This window comes from Candoia aspera, chromosome 4, assembly GCF_035149785.1.
Source record: "Candoia aspera isolate rCanAsp1 chromosome 4, rCanAsp1.hap2, whole genome shotgun sequence".
Lineage (NCBI taxonomy): Eukaryota > Metazoa > Chordata > Lepidosauria > Squamata > Boidae > Candoia > Candoia aspera.
In genome coordinates this window covers 107,087,367-107,104,906 of record NC_086156.1, presented here as the reverse complement: position 1 = coordinate 107,104,906, position 17,540 = coordinate 107,087,367, and the positions used below count along the sequence as shown (strand labels likewise).

At 39.5% G+C, this 17,540-nt stretch overlaps 1 protein-coding gene across 1 annotated transcript; it reads left to right on the top strand.

The window, feature by feature from the left end:
• Positions 1–3,127: 3,127 nt before the first annotated feature.
• LOC134496940 (vomeronasal type-2 receptor 26-like) lies at positions 3,128–15,561 on the top strand. The gene is made up of 6 exons (XM_063302654.1): positions 3,128–3,271; positions 3,567–4,412; positions 5,682–5,909; positions 7,178–7,304; positions 9,035–9,918; positions 15,493–15,561. Exons 1-6 carry the CDS (start codon positions 3,128–3,130, stop codon positions 15,559–15,561), a joined length of 2,298 nt encoding a protein of 765 aa, XP_063158724.1.
• Positions 15,562–17,540: the final 1,979 nt, after the last annotated feature.

Below are 17,540 nucleotides of genomic sequence, written 5' to 3'. Positions count from 1 at the left end.
CAAAACATGCCATTCTCTGCATCATCATTGTTATTGTGGCAGCAACAAATGTAGTTGTACATGTTCTTTTTTCTTTTTTAATCTCCGAGATGGACCTTGAAGCCAAACACTCTGGCATGGTCCATACTCAGTTTTGTTCTCATGCTGTAATTCAAATGATGTTGTCTGTGTGTCCTTGGCTGGTCATGGTTCAATATGACTAGGAGTCATCTGTATGGGAAAGTGTCTGTTTATTTTGGTTGAAGAAAAATTGCTCTGCATTCCTTTACCTTTACACAACGGATACAGTTAAGTGTCCTATTGTCAGGATCTACTTTCAAACTAATTTTTCCCATTCAGTCTGAGATACTGCATTTCAGTTTCCATGACCAAATTACTATGAGAGAAGTTCAAATATTTCCTAAGTGGACATTATTATGATTATTATGATTATTAATATTTAAGCCTTGTCTCCATACAATTCTCTTCAAATAGGTCCTTTTCACAGGCCCTATTCATTTCAAACAGGGTTCCCCTTTAAATTATACTACATAGTCTATTAAAGGCAAAACTGAAATACTTTGGCCACATAATGAGAAGACAGGACACCCTGGAGAAGATGCTGATGCTAGGAAGAGTGGAAGGCAAAAGGAAGAGGGGCCGACCAAGGGCAAGATGGATGGATGATATTCTAGAGGTGACGGACTCGTCCCTGGGGGAGCTGGGGGTGTTGACGACCGACAGGAAGCTCTGGCGTGGGCTGGTCCATGAAGTCACGAAGAGTCGGAAGCGACTAAACGAATAAACAACAAAGTCTATTGATGTGGAACAGCTTATTAAAATTAAAGGAATATAGAAAGCATCTTTAGTAATCCGTTCAATCATTTCTTTTTTCATATTTGCATGGCATATTTTCCTTTCATAAAGGTCATAGCAGAAGACAAGTAGAAAGAAAAATGCTGTCCTCTGACTCTGCATAACTTATATGTATGAATCTGTGCACAGGCATGTGGCCCCAACTACACAAACTTTGATGGGCAGATCTTAGCCTCATATAACTCGATGCACCAAACCTATTTTTCTCAAATCCTCACTGCTTGTCTTGTTAAAGAAGGAAGTTCTTCACTGTTCATTACCTACTGCAAAGGTTGTGCTTATACTAATACCATGTACTCCAAAACTGCTTCAGATTCTCATTCTTGGTTAAAAGGGAAAAGTGGAATACTTTATATGAAATCCTGTCCTGAGGAGGAGGAAATCCCCTTCTGTCCCCTTCAAATACCAGGCATTATGGAAGCATCTCCCAATTCAAGAACAGGGGGTAGATGCAGCATAGCTCCCTGCCCAGATGGACCCCTTTCAGGCCCAAATACACTGGAACCATGATCGAGAGGAAGAGTGGTTGGAGGTCCCAGGGAGGGATCCGAGAAGCATGTGCTGCTGCTTGTGACTGGCAACTACTCCCTCCCTACACTTCAACCAACACAATACCCCTCGCTTCCATATTTCTACAAAGGAAGTGAAATGTTTCAAGCCAAAAAAAGGTAAGAGATACAACAGGGTGATTAGAGATCTTGGCTGAGGTCCATACTGGGTTTCCCCTGAGAATACCTTAGGAATGGCATTCATAGTTTTGATAGGTGATAGAAACCACTGGCTGATACTCAGAGTGACCTTCTGATTATAAGTTATATCACCATGAAATTTGTGAAAGGAAAACTATCCCCCTCATTGTGATGTATCTTTTCTCAGAAAAAAATGATTTCAAGGCTATGATTTTATGATGTCAGCTAGTGATTCATAAAAGCCACCAAAATTGAATTCAAGAGACTTCCTAAGTGCCTTTCTATTATTTAAATCTTGTTGCTTTCTTATGTTGCTTTCAAGAACTTTTTTTTTTCTTTTTCTGGATGAGTGGGAAAGTATTGCAATGGAATCAACCGAGAAATGAGTACCTTCCCTGTAATTATGGATTGTGAGTTAGCCTGCAGCTTCTTTGGGTCTATGGAGAGTTCAGGTGGCTGTTAGTGATACTACAGATCAAAGTAAAGGAGGCTCAGATATCCCCTGGGCACTTCAGAATTAGGGACCCTACAGAGAGAAACTGTATTAAGAAGCTAGTGAGAGATGCTTTGCCTTATGCTTCCTTGACTTGGGATATGCAACTTGAGGTTGCTTCAGTGTTAATGGGCCATATGGAGAAATGTTCTTTTACAGGGAGATTTTCATTCATGATTATAATATTCAGATTATTGGTATTAGTGCCCCTTCCTAATAGTGTCTGCAGGGTTCCAGTGCTAAAATGCCCCAGGACCCAGCCCATTACTATCCTTCATAAATATTTTCAGCCAGGAGACCAGATCATTGGTGGCATCCTCTCACAGACTTTCATTTCTACTAACATAATGGAGTTCAGAAGTCACCCATTTCAGGACATACTTTCAGATCACGTGTAAGTAGCTGTGTATTTTAAACTTACATACTAGTTTTCTTCCTCTTCCTTTTAAAAAAGATATTCCACTCCTTCACACTCCCTAAAAATGAATTGTACTAACAGTTCCTCTTGAATAAATACTTTTAACATTAGTGGAATCCACCATTCATACTAGGCTTGAAATGCAGTATAAACATGCAAAGTGAAAAAAAGTTTAATGGCCAATATTACGCATTAAATATATATCCTCAGTAAATATTGCATGTTGGGGAGGGGAGGGAAATGCTATTTTAAAACCAGAAGAAAAATGCAGCCTAATGTGTCATTTGGAAGACCTCCGGCCATTCTGCTATGCCTGTATATCCTACTTTAGTAGCAGTAGCACCTCTTACCCCAGAAATAATTTAAGGATTAGTTTAATAATAGAGAAAGGACATCAAGGTCCATACTAAAATCCATCACTTCTCATAAGCGATTATACCTCCATAACATGCAAGAGGAAAACCTCTCCCTCTGAAGCAATTCCACAGAGAATACTACTCTAGCAATTTTCCATTTTATTCCAGATTACTGACCCAGAGCTATCAGCACATCTTGGCTGTGCTTTTTGCGGTAAAGGAAATTAATGAAAATCCCCAGTTCTTGCCCAACATCACCCTAGGCTTCAACATATACAATGATTATTTTAGTCCAAGATATACCTACGTAGCTACAATGGAACTCCTCTCCACTCCAAACAGATTCATCCCTAACTATAAGTGCAGTCTCCTGAATAATGTGATAGCAGCCATTGGGGGACCAAGTTCTATGGTTTTTCTTGATATGGCCACCATCATGACACCTTACAAGTTTGTGCAGGTAAGTCCTTTGTTCCAAAAAACAAAACAAACAAAAAAGGATTTTTTTAAAAAAAAAAAGCCTGAACTAGGTTTCCAACATTTCATGTCATGCAATGGCTTTTCATATATATCTTGCAGACTCAAAATAAGATTAAGTTGGGTGATCTCAGTTGTCGTTTGGAAGGAGGGATTTAAATGTAGCATGGATATTAATGCAAAAAGAGAAAGAGAGGGAGGGATGGAGGGAGGGAGAGAAAGTCACAATTCAGAGTGCATCTAATTGTTTTCCTTTCACATTTCCTTCTATGGTCTAGGTTGCATATAGCTCTGTCCCAGAGATCAGTACCCAAACTCGGTCTCATTTCTTTTACTTGATGTTCCCAAATGCAAACCATCAATATAAAGGACTTCTTCAGCTCTTTTTGCATTTTGGCTGGACCTGGATTGGGCTGTTTTACCTTAATACTGGCAACATAGCAGAGACTTTGTGGAGGAATGTTCTTCCCATGTTTTCCAAAAAAGGTGTCTGTTTTGAATTTATGGAAAAAATACCAAAGGACTTTCTCAGTGAGGATGAAAAAGCTGTTCATAGATCACATGCAATTTTAAACACTGTTTTCAATAGCACAACTAATATTGTGTTGCTTCATGGAGAATTTCAGAGTATTTTAAATTTAAGGTTTATGTTCAACATTTTGGAATTTGGTGATATGGCATATGAATCAAAAGTCTGGGTCATGACAGCAGATGTTGATTTCTCATCTGTTGTCTTTCAGAGAACTTGGGGTGTTAATTTCATTCATGGCACTCTGTCCCTTTCAGTTCAATCAAAGGAAGTATCAGGATTTCAAGAATTTGTTCGGGTGAGAAACCCAGCTTTGGCTAAAGGAGACAGTTTTTTAACAGAATTCTGGCAACAGACATTTAACTGTATGCTCCCAACGTCTTCTGTAGACGAAGAGGATGAGAATATCTGCACTGGGGAGGAGAAACTTGAGACTCTCCCTATGACTGTGTTTGAAATGAGCATGACTGCCCACAGCTACAGTGTCTACAATGCTGTCTATGCAATTGCTCATGCTTTGCATGCCATATACTCATCCCAAGGCCAGCAAAGATCAGTGATGAGACAGAATTTCCTTAGTCAACAGTCATGGAAGGTGAGCAAGCTACAAAAGATATCTCAACATACTTCTTGACCTAAAGATAAAGGTTACCAGTCAGCCTTTTCACCCTGAACCCTGTCAGATACATTATGATATCCTGGAGTTTCCAACATTTCTGACCAATGGCTGTTTTTGGTGGGTATTTTGCTAGTTACAATCACAATGTGTTCCAAGGCACCAGCTTTGGGAGCAGGCAGAGGGTGTTGTCATATGTTTTGTGGCTTGCTTCCCACAAAGAAAATGGGGATGTTTGGTTATCTGTTCTAGAGTTATCCCAGTTTCTAATCAATACAGTTCAGAAGAGTCAACTACATTGATTAAAAATGATGACTAATCTCATGATTATCTATATTCTAGTATTGCTTCTGTTGGTTTAGCAATACTATTTTCTCATTTATGTATTTCATTTGTTGTGCTATTTTTCAAATTATCAATTTATGGTGATTGTATCAATAAAGGATTAAAATTTTGAGACAGTTTTAGTCTGGCAAGGGCAAGCTTGGTAATTTATAAGTTATTGAGAAGTTGATTAATCACCCAGGCTTCTCTGTTTCAACATGACAATGTCACCATTTTCATTGATGAAATATGCAATTTAATGGTGGGATTGTTTGAGGTTTTTTTTTTTTTGGGGGGGGGTAATTGATGAAAATGGTATGTTACATCTCTAGACAAAGTTATTTCCTTTTTGTTATCTGTATGGTATGTTATTCACTAGTAATAAAGTAAATGGCTTACCTGTTTACTGGACTATATAGTAAAATTTACAAATTATATGTAGAATGATAGAGAGCCAGTTTGGTCTAGTGGTTAAGGTGCTAGGCTAGAAACCGGGGAACTGAGAGTTCTAGTCCTGCATTAGTCATGAAAGCTGGCTGAGTGACCTTGGGCCAGTCCCTCTCTCTCAGCCCAACTCACCTCACAGGGTTGTTGTTCTTTTGGGAAAATAGGAGGAGGAAGGAGTATTAGGTATGTTTGCCACCTTGAATTATTCATAAAAACACTAAAGGTGGGAGCAAAAATGAATGAATGAATGAATGAATGAATGAATGAATGAATGAATGAATGAATGAAATAATAGTGAATATTCCTAAACATTTTACTGGTCATGGCATAAATTGGTTGGATGTTTTATTTGCTGAACTGCTAGTACCTATAAGGATGGCATATCAAGAGCTTTGAGAGACAATTAATTACAGTATGTACTTGGAAGTTAATGATCTGTATTGTCCTCAATTTAACTTTTTGATTCTCTTTTTTCAGCTCCACCACATTCTGAGAAGCATATCATTTAATAACAGTGCTGGAGAGAAGATTGTTTTTGATGAAAATAGGGAATTAGTTGCAAGATTTGATATTATAAACTGGATCACATTTCCAAACCAGACATTTCTTAGAGCCAAAGTTGGAGGGATAGATCCAGGGGCAGCCTTTGACAAACATTTGACTTTTTCTGAAGAGAAGATAATTTGGCCCAACCGATTTAATCAGGTGAAGTTCATCTCAGTTTAAAATGGACTAATTCAGCTTTATTACGGCCACTCATGAATAGTCAAGTTCATACATCAATAGACAACAAACATTGTGTAAACATGTATCCTCCAATTTCTGAACAGATTTGCAGTTTTGATCATAGAAATGCATTGTTTTCTATCATTTTCTTTTCTTTAATGAGACTTCCTCCTAAGCAAATCCAATAGAACACGCTGAAATATTCCACTTACTTATTTAGTTAGTTCTTTTTTGCAGCTTTCCTATGGTACAGATGTATAGCCTTGTATACATGCAAGAGCTGCCTTTCTCTCTCAGAAATTTCAAAAATTTATTACAGTATTTGATATTTAATGTGACAGAAAAATGGAAATAATCTAAAACATGAATGGATGATGATCCTTTTAGTTAAACTTCAAGATGAACTGAATCAAAGTAAATCCTTGGGTTTAGGCTAGACTGGGAAGTAAAAAGCAAAAAGAAAAAAAAAAAAGCAAAATCAGTTCAAAGCACTGGCAAACCACATCAGCATTTTAACTAACCAAACAAAAGGATTAGAGAGTAAGGAAGATGACCTTGACCAAGATATGCAGTAGCTGTTGCCTAGGCAAAGGGGGATGAAGCAATATTTAAGTTCAAAACAGCCAGATAACATTCAGATGTGGCTCAAACAGATGCCTCCCTCATTCACTGAACTATGGGAAGGAGGAGGAAGCACCCCATAATAAGACTTGCAAGATGCTCTTATTATAGCCAATCTCAATAAAAAATAGTTTTAGCCTTCCTATGGGGTTGATCTCCTGGTCTGATCCTGGTCTGACAGTAGGCCAATGTAGTCATCAGGCATTCAGCTTGATTCCTTTAAGTGAACAAGAGAGGAAATTCCATGAGATTGTTATATCGGGAGTCTAAACACTTCAAAGTGCACATGATCTAAAACTGCTCTGGCAAACAGTATGTTTCTGTCTTGGATTACAGGTGACCAACCAACATTCAGTTCTCCAACTGCACATCCAGTTTTTATTTCATCTTTTTTGCCTCTTCACTTAATTCAAAAGAGGAAACAGGAGGGTTTTTCTCCGCTGAAGAATCCCAGTAATGTAATGTGATGATTTTCAGCTAAATGAGAGAGAATGGGGAACTTTGTGAGTTAATTGAGAGACAGAATGGGAAACATACAAGCCAAAAAAATATTTACAGCTTTAGAGATGCAACATCTGAAAACTCATAATCTAAATGGCAGGCCGTCTTCTTTCATTCCCGGACAGGAACAACCTCTTTCACTCTGTAATGAGAAGTGCCATTTGGGTTACAGGAAGGCCAAGATTGAAGGGCAATCGTTTTGTTGCTATAATTGCACCCCATGTCCAGAGGGAAAGATCTCAGATCAAATGGGTAAGAGATGCTAAGAAAGATAGACTTATATAGAAAGAGAGTGACAGACCTTTAAAAGTTGTTCTGATGAAATGGTAACATTTTGATAGGGAGGTACCTGAGGGGTTGTCTGGCTTGGCTTGGCCTGGCTCAATTTAAGGTAAAGGTATTCTGAAAAAGGGCCTGGAAAATATCATTTTGCAACTAAAGTTAGAAATGATGGCCCACTTCAGATCTATGCCATGGAGATCGAAACCAAATCTTTTCCTCCACATTATGAAGTACAGAGCAGAGATAAGGGACCCAAGTTACAGAAAGAGAGATTCTGATTAGTTGTTAGGGGAAACAATTCTGGGGAAGGGGGGATGATTCAACACTTGTGTCTAACACAGAGAGGATGGATTATCCTTCACTGGATGGGCAAAGCTGAGCTCGACAGCCAAATTTCAGGGATGTTTTTATTTCAGTTCATAACCCGAGTAGGACTTGGACTTAGCTAAACTGTCCCTTCCAACTCTACAAGATTTTAACCTGCTGATGATACTCAACTCTACTTCCCCATAACTTCTCAGTTAAGAGTGTCTGGGAATATTCTGAGCCAGTGATTTGATGCAGTGATAGGATGGATAGAACCAAAAGACTAATACTGAATCCTGATGAAACAGAGGCCTTAGAGATGAGAATCACCTTGGTGTGGGAACTGGAGCATTTGCTCATTCCAAATAATGTTTTATGCCCCTGGGGAGATGGCAAAGATACTACTTGTTTAGTTTTAATATTCTTTTGTGTGTATCAATGTCATTGTTGGCCTGCATAACCTTTGTGGCCACACCAGCCTACTATTGTTCACACACTGATAACCTGAGATGTAAATTATGATAACATACTTTGTCTGGTGCTCACCTTTTAATGGTTTAAAATGCAGCAGACAGTGAAGAGAGTGAGGGCCAGATTACTGAGTAGGAACTTAGTCAATACCTGGGCAAATAAGCAGGGACACTGTTGCACTGAAAACTGGTGAACTGGAAGACATTCTCCTCTACCCACCCCCACCTATTTTACTTTAATCCTTTAACCTAAATTAAACTAAACATATATTTCACACAAACACATGCACACAAATGCAGAGAGAAACAAGCTAGACTAGGGAAAATTGCAATAATTCTTCTACTAAGATATTTTATTTTTGTCTTATTTACTATTTTGTCAGAACCCCATAAAACTTCCAGGATTTTACATCAATAAACATACAAGTAAAGATACAAATGTCATATCCTTAACATGTACATACTTACACAAACATATACTAGTTGTATAAAATTGTAGGTTTCAATGATATGACTTAGCAAAATATTATAATTATGAGCATGTTTGTGTTGGAAGGAAGGAAGGAAGGAAGGAAGGAAGGAAGGAAGGAAGGAAGGAAGGAAGGAAGGAAGGAAGGAAGGAAGGAAGGAAGGAAGGAAGGAAAATTGAATTATACAGTTATGTTTTTCCTAAAAAACAGAAGGGAGTACACAGTATGCAATTCGTGGTACCATGCTCATCTTAAATAACTATGTATTCTTGGGTATGAAATTTGGGGTCAAGAGAAAACAATACCAGTGTATTCCATCCATAACTCTTACTTTTGAGATTAATGTCAGCAGGGTACACCATTATAATCAAAAAGATAGACAGACAGACAGACAGACAGACAGACATGGCTCTCTGGTATAACTTCACTTATAGATGTACATCTGGTCTTTCAGATATGGATGATTGCTTCCAATGCCCAGAAGATCATTATCCAAATAACGACCAGGATTTATGCATGCCAAAGCATGTAAGTTACCTATCCTACAAAGAACTGTTGGGGACCACCTTAGCCACATCAGCTCTTCTACTTTCTTTTACCACAATATTGGTGCTCGGAATCTTCCTGAAGTACCATGACACTCCCATCATCAAGGCAAATAACCGAGGTATCTCCTATGTCCTCCTTATCTCCCTCCTCCTCTCCTTTCTTTGTTCTCTACTTTTCATTGGTCGACCCATGAAGGTGACCTGTCTCCTTCGACAAACTGCTTTCGGTATCATTTTTTCAATGGCAGTTTCCTGTATGTTAGCCAAAACCATCACTGTCATTCTAGCTTTCATGGCCACCAAGCCAGGATCAAGGATGAGGACATGGCTTGGGAAACAACTGTCCCTTTTTATTGTTCTTTTCTGTTCTTTCCTTCAAAGTATTCTTTGTGCTGTGTGGCTTGGAACTTCTCCCCCCTTCCCAGATTTTGATATGCACTCCATAATCAGTGAAACAATTGTTGAATGTAATGAAGGATCAGTTCCAATGTTTTATTCTGTTTTAAGTTTTATGAGCTTCCTGGCCCTGGTTAGTTTTATTGTAGCTTTCCTAGCTAGGAAGCTACCAGACACTTTCCAGGAAACTAAATCAATCACATTCAGCATGTTGTTGTTTTGCAGTGTCTGGTTGTCTTTTGTCCCTGCCTACATGAGTACCAAAGGCAAATACATGGTGGCTGTGGAGATCTTCTCCATCTTGGCCTCCAGTGCTGGGCTCCTGTCTTGTGTCTTTTTCCCCAAATGCTACATCATCATGATGAGGCCTGATCTCAACAGAAGGGAGCATTTAATAAAAAGAATGAATTAAACTGAATTAAATTATTGTCAACAAAGTTTTCTTTGGGTTTTCCTTTCCTACTGATGAACTGAATGATTATTAGAAAATTGCTGTGAATCTCCCTTAGAAGCAAATTTGAGAGTTACTTTAAAGATCATAATATGTGTAGTTATAATTCCTTTCATTATATGAGGGGTAAAGATAAGTGGTATAAACTACCAATTGCTGCAGTGGTTGATGATAAAATGGTCATTCTGAGATACGTACACTTGAAGTCAGAGCAGCTATAGTAAGTAAATTGATTTTCAAAGGAGGTGGCAATGATTAGAGTTTCAAAAAAAAACAAACTATTAACACAATTTGAGGCAATCCTGCTTGAATTCCCCTTGTTCACTTACTGGATCTCTGTTTAGCAGGGCATATGGATGTAATTAAGAATCAAGCTTATTAACAACCTAGAGGAGTGCCTAAGATCCTAAAAATGCAAGTAAATATTTCTGTGGAAATTAGATGCTATTATAGATTATCTGAAGTCCCCTGTCTGCATCATGCTTGAAGGATGTAGTTTGGGGATGGAAATGGTTAAATAATTTCTAGTTGAAGAGGAAGAGAAAGTCAAAAATGAGTCACCTTTCCTGGAAGCATCTGGCTGAATTAGCTGGTTCTGCTTTCTTTCTGATAAAACAAAAGAGATCAAGAGAAAGACAGCATGGCTTGCCAGCTGAGCAAGTGCCTTCATTCTCCGCTGCCAAGCTGAATGGCTGCAGGGCATTTTTATTCTTTGTTTTGTTTGAAATTGTTATTTCAATTTGGAAATAATAATAATATTAATAATATTAATATTAATAATAATAATAATAATATGTTTTATGCCACCTGACTCCCAATAAATTGTGTTGATTGGGGAGAAGAGGTCCCATCCTCAGCCCCTACTATGTGGGGTCCCATGGGGTTCTATGCTCTCCCCTCTTCTATTTAGCATCTACATACGGGTGCTAGGTGAGCTTATTTGTCACCATGGGATGCAGAATCATCAGTACGCTGGTGATACCCAACTATACATTTCTGCCCCTGGCAAATTAAGTGATGCCATGGACACTTTATCCCAGGGTCTGGTGGCTGTAAGGGTCTGGATGGGGAAAAAAAGGTTTCAGCTGAACTGGCAAGACTAAATAGCTTTGGGTTTGGGGTCCAGCTCATTCTAGGACTCTGCCATCCTTAATGCTGGAGGGGTGCAACTGCCCAAGCAGACCCTGTGCGCAATCTACAGGCCCTCCTAGACTCACAAATTCTGTATTACTACCAGCACTCAGAGGATATGCAAAAAATGTTGTTTTGAACTCTGCTATTTTTTTCGTCAGATTGATCAGTTCTGTGTTTATAAATTTTACTTCCTCCTGTAAGGATGTTTGTTCTTGGAATAAGTGGCGAATTTATGACTCTTATCTGGAGGGTTGTGACCATTTGTCACTTTCCTAGTGATGAGGTCACAGACTAATTCATCTTTAAAAACTCTGACAGTTTGAATCTGGTGAGTCTGTAGAGTCCTTGGTGCTCTCTGAGCCTTTTTGTTTTCTTGCAGATGTTTCAATGCCAGACTAGGCAACATCTGCAGCGTGAAAAGGGAGTGGCCCTTGCTCTCTGTTTATATACTGTAGTTTATCCAGCTTGTGTTAGCTCTCTCCTTGGGAGCTCCTGGATTGGGCTGTTGTTTGCTGCTTGGTTGATCGACTGAGTTAATAGTTCCCTGATTAAGGTATAATGTACTGTTTGATTGTTCATCTGGTGTCAATCCTAGTGTTAAACTTTGCACATCTGGGTGATGATTGCTGGCCAGGAGGTGTTCTGGTCCTTTGGCTTTTCTATTGTCTCTTTTGAATGATATGTAAATGTTGTTTACCTCCATGTGTCTGTTGATGGCTGCTTTGTCTGAGTGCCACCCTCCAGGAACTCTCTAGCTTTTCTGCACCTGGCCTGGCCTAGGATGCTCACAGTTTCCCAGTTGGAAGCATGGCTGAGTTTGCCCATGTGTTGTGAGATTAAGGAGTTTTCTTCATGTCTTCTGACTGCTAGTTGGTGTTCGTGGAAGTTGTGCTCTGCTAGTCTTCCGCCTGTCTGTCCTACATAATGGCTGCTACAGTCCTTACACTGTATGTTGTAGATGACTCCTGTTTCCTCCTCCATGGATACCCCCTCAACTGTATCAAAAAGTGCCTGACCACTCAACCCACTGCAACCCAATCAACAGAAGCTATGAAAAGGATAACACTGCCATACATCAGAAACATTTCAGAAACTGCCAACAGACTGTTACAACCACACGGCATCACCATAGCACATAAACCAACTAAAACTCTTCCAAACATCTTAAGTAACCCAAAAGACCCAGTAACCCAAGAAGAATAAACAGTGGACGTTTTGGAAAAAATGTTCAAGACTTCCAAGGTAAGAGGGAGCTTCTTCAGAACAAAGTGCAACTCTGCCTCTTTCAAAGCAGGTAGGATCTCACTTTTCCTCAAGGGATAGTAAACATCTCCAGATCCAGCTCTATGGACACACACATGGTTGCCCAAAAGTGCCAGGTTGGGCAAGGATGCAACCATATGGGACATTTCCCTGAGCTGTATAATTATACGCATAAGGTGACTTTCACAGGCATGGAGGGCAGTTGTATCTGTCAATTAATTCTGTTCTTTAAATACAGAAATACCCCAAATATTTTTTGGTCTCCACTCTACTTCCTTGGAATGCTGCAAAGAATCCATGACATTTCCCTTCTTCCCTCGCATGCCTGATACTTTCAGCTGTGTAGACACACACTTGGCTGTCCAAAAGTACCAGGTTGGGCAAAAACCTGTCCTTGAGATGGCAGCCCTCATTCTGCAATGCTCAAAAGAATCCAACCTCATTTTACAAAACATCATCCTAGTCATCTAGCATGCCTCTTTGCCCTGTTGGTATCTATGATAGAATGAATAGGCCTTATTTTATATGTGAAGGAACCCAATAAAAACTTGCTTTGTTGGTCTCCTTCTTCCCCTAAAAGGTCTCAGTCACACTGAACAAAGCTGCTAGATAGATAGACACATTCATCACAACTGGTTAGGCCCAAATCTGTGTTTGTACAAGTACTCAAATTTACTATGCATCTTCAGCCAAAACTGTACTAGGTTACTTTCTACTTGCTTCAATTCTCCTATGTCCTCTAAGCAGTAGAATTATTTAAGATATTGTGAAACTACATCTCCCAGAAACCATCACTCAATGGGCTGCTGAAATTTTGACTTAGCAATATCTGGAGGGTAGCATGTGGTCAATCTGTGTCTTAAAATGCTACAGTAAGATCTTTTCACTTTCTAATCATGCCATAAAATTAGGAAATAAATCAAATAAATGGACTGGCCTGGAAAATGGATCAAGATGGCTCAGCAGTATTTCTCCATCCTTTCTCCACCCACCTTGAATTGACCAGATCAAGTTTTGCTCATTTAGCAGAAATCATATTTGATATCTTCTCTGGATCCTTCCAGGCTCTTTCTGTTTCCCAAAGTTATGTCTTTTGGGTGAAGATGTGCTTTGTGTACCTTTGAGGGATGATTAATTTCAACAAATGCCTCCTGCCTGAACCTCTGATTTTTTGATTCTATGAATCAAGCCCTGAAGCCAGCAAAGTAGGGATCTGCCTCAAAGGAGGTAACTTCAGAGAGCTGTAAAATATTTCAATCCACTCACAAATTTGACGGCTTCCCCCGGCTACACACTTCTGGAGTAGTTAGACTTTCATACCATATCTGGATCTTGCTGGAAGGGTGTTGAACAGTGTCATGAGTTATCTGATGTTGATTAGCCAATGAATTTGACCAACTCATAAATTATCTGCCACATATATAGATACTAATAATATAGTATTAGCACTTCTAGATGAAGTGCTAGATGAAATGGTTATCACCTTTAAAGCCCTAGATGGCATGGGGCCAGGTTACCTGAGGGATTGTCTCATCCCCATGACATCAACCCATCCCACCCAATCATGCAGAGAGGGCATGTTGCAGACCTTGTCTGCAAGATAATTCCATCTGGTGGGGTCTAGGAAACTAGCCTTCTCTGCAGTGGCACCCGCCCTCTGGAACATCTTGCCACTGGGGGTCAGGCAAGCTCCATCCCTTTTGTCCTTCAGGAAGTCTCTGAAGACGTGGCTTTGCTCCCAGGCTTGGGATGGGGAGGGGAGAGTCATTCTTGGGACCCTTAGAGTGCTCCCCTCATATTTATGATCTTTTATAGCCATCTGGATTTCTATTTTTTCCTACTTTATTTTAATCTTATATTGTATTATATTATATTTTGTTATATAATATTTTGCTCAGAGTTCACAAGGGGAAAATGAGCAGTAGTACAAATTTGAGACATAAATAAATAAATAAACAAACAAACAAACAAATAAATACAACCTTTTCAGGAGAATAGAAACAATGAAGGCAGATGATGTGGTCACTTTGGAGTCCACAGAAAAAGAAGGGGTTGGGGATACTTTACTTTACTTTAATTATTTATTTATTACATAAATGTTTCTGGGAAGTAATAGTAAGAACTCCATAGAACACACATACACACACACATTTACCAAAGAAAAATGCACTTACAACTAAAATAAAATGAATCAATTGAATAGTTATCAGAAGCTAAAATCCGTTGAAAACTCTGCTCATCCTGACCCAATCTTTGGAGGAAAAGGCTAGGCCTTAATTGTCTTTCTAAAGGCCTGCAATGTTAGGGCCAACTCTATCTTGGAGGTGATTCCAAAGGGCAGGTGTGGCCAATGAGAAAGCTCACAAGATGACATTGGAATCCAGAGTGAAACCTTCCTATCTGAGTGTGTCTATCAAAGGCAGATTCCCCTCCAAGTTGTAAAATGGCATCTGAAGAAAAAACCAGGTCACCATCCAATGTAATACAAAATCCCTTCCTTACCTAGGCATTGGTACCCTAGGGATTTTTTCCCCCTTCTTCTTTTATTAGTTCATGAATATGCAAACTATAGCTACATAATATAACAAAACTATATGAATATAACTTCAGCAAAGGATCGTTACCTTGTCGTGGTGCTGGAGCTTGAGCACCTCAATGATGCCATGAGCTAAACCGTGAAGGGCCACCCAAGACGGGAAGGTCATGACAGAGAGGTCAGACTAAATGCGATCCCTGGGGAAGGTAATGGCAACCCACCTCAGTATTCTTGCCGTGAAAACTAAATGGATCAGTACAACCAGAGATATGTCGGAAAATTCTGAGAGTGCCTTGGACTGCCAGAAGATCAAACCAGTCCATCCTCCAGGAAATAAAGCCAGACTGCTCACTTGAGGGAATGATATTAAAGGCCAAACTGAAATACTTTGGCCACATAATGAGAAGACAGGGCACCTTGGAGAAGATGCTGATGCTAGGGAGAGTGGAAGGCAAAAGGAAGAGGGGCCGACCAAGGGCAAGGTGGATGGATGATATTCTAGAGGTGACGGACTCGTCCCTGAGGAAGCTGGGGGTGTTGACGACCGACAGGAAGCTCTGGCGTGGGCTGGTCCATGAAGTCACGAAGAGTCGGAAGCGACTAAACGAATAAACAACAACAACATGAGTAGTTTGGGAGATCATGGAGTTTGAAAAACAATTTATGAGTCTTTCTTTTTTTTCAGTTTTGCCATATTCACGTTTTTCTCCTATTGTTTAGAAAGACAGTATAAGTGTCTGTGGGAGAGGGCAAAACACAAAAAGGACACCATGTTGTCAAGACACAAAGTGACAACTTAGATACTCTCATCAGACGTTGGGACCCAAAGGCTTAAGGTTGGAGTTTCACTCACTTGTCTTTCATTATTTTGCTGACTATGGGGCACATTTATTTTATGCTCACCTTGGTAGTTAAAACCCACAACATTACAGTACACAAATGAAAAATATTAGATAAAGTGTAATGAAATATAGAATCTGGATGGATTGTCTGTTTTTATGACACAAAGAAACAAAACTTAAATGAAAAGGAGAAAGAACAGTAATATTTCGTGACAACCCGAAGATAACAATATATTCAGTTTCCTCTAAATGTTATCCTATGATCTGTGTTATTGCTCTTTTTTGTCTCTTCCCCTTTTCACAACTGTAGTGGCAACGCAGAAAACCATTGTATTTCAAGGAGTTTAAGTGACATATTTTGATTTTTCTCCTTCCCATGAAGAAGCTTAGAGTTTATTTTGAGTTACACTAATGTTTAGCTGGCTTTTTTTTTTTTTTTAATTTCTGTTTGAAATGTGGGGGAGAAGAGTAAACCCCAAGATTGTTTTTGTTAAGCTTATCTGTATAGCATCCCAGGCACTTGGATTTAACAGGTGCTCCAGACCCTGGGAACTATCCAGTTAAGGTCGAATCCTGCAGCCTCAGTACCATGGAAACAGTTTCATGAGGCTTTAGGGTCAGACTTTGATAAAAAAACTGAGGATTGCCTTTTGAGTTGGGGAGCTTCTGCACAGACCTGACTGTGGGTTGCTGTGGAAATTGAGTATCTCTTCTGTCTTTATTAAGGGGCTCCTGACAGCCTATGGGAGATTGGGTATCAACTTGCTTCATATGTTATGATTTTCCTTTCTTTATGCTATAAATTTTGTTTATTTAAATTTATAATAAGGCTTAAAATCTCTTTATCCACGGGTGTGCTTATTGTCTCTGGATCTAAAACAACCAGTTTTCTGACCACCTGAGCACTGCTTGGATACATGGCATAACAATGACAAAGACTTACATTCATAAATTTGTTATACACTTATTATACATACAACTGTAGTCTACTAAACAGCTTGTTCTTCTTCCTGTTTTTTTTTTTTTAAATATTTGGATGACTGTTTTCAATGTCTAGATGATCAGCATCCCAACAAGGACCAGAATCTGTGTCTTCCAAAAGATTTCAGCTTCCTCTCATTTGAAGAACCTTTGGGAATCATGGTCACTGTTTTTGCCCTTTTCTTTTCTTTCCTCACAGCTTTGGTGCTTCACCACTTCATTAAGCATAGGGAGACTCCCATCATCAAAGCCAACAACCAGAACCTCAGCTACATTCTCCTCACTTCCCTCTTCCTTTCATTCCTTAGCACTTTGCTTTTCATTGGACAGCCCACAAGCTTATGTGCCTTCTTCAACAAACAGCTTTTGGCATCATCTTATCAATAGATGTTTCTTCAGTTTTGGCCAAGACCATGATTGTGGTCCTGGCTTTCATGGCCACCACACCAGGAGCTGGGATGAGGAAATGGTCTGGAAAGCACCTGGCCAGCTCCATTGTCCTTTCCTGCTCCTTTACTCAAGCCTTGATTTACAGTGTATGGTTGGTTACTGCCGCCACCTTTCTGGATGTTGACATGCACTCCCTGATGGAAGAAATTATCCTGGAGTGCAATGAAGGATCGGTCACCCTGTTTTACAGTGTCCTGGGCTTTCTGGGCTTTCTGGCTACCATCAGCTTCATGGTGGCCTTCCTGGCAAGGAACTTGCCTAACAGTTTCAATGAAGCCAAGTGTATCACCTTCAGCATGTTGGTCTTCTGCAGTGTCTGGGTGTCCTTTGTTCCAACTTATTTAAGCACAAAACAAAAT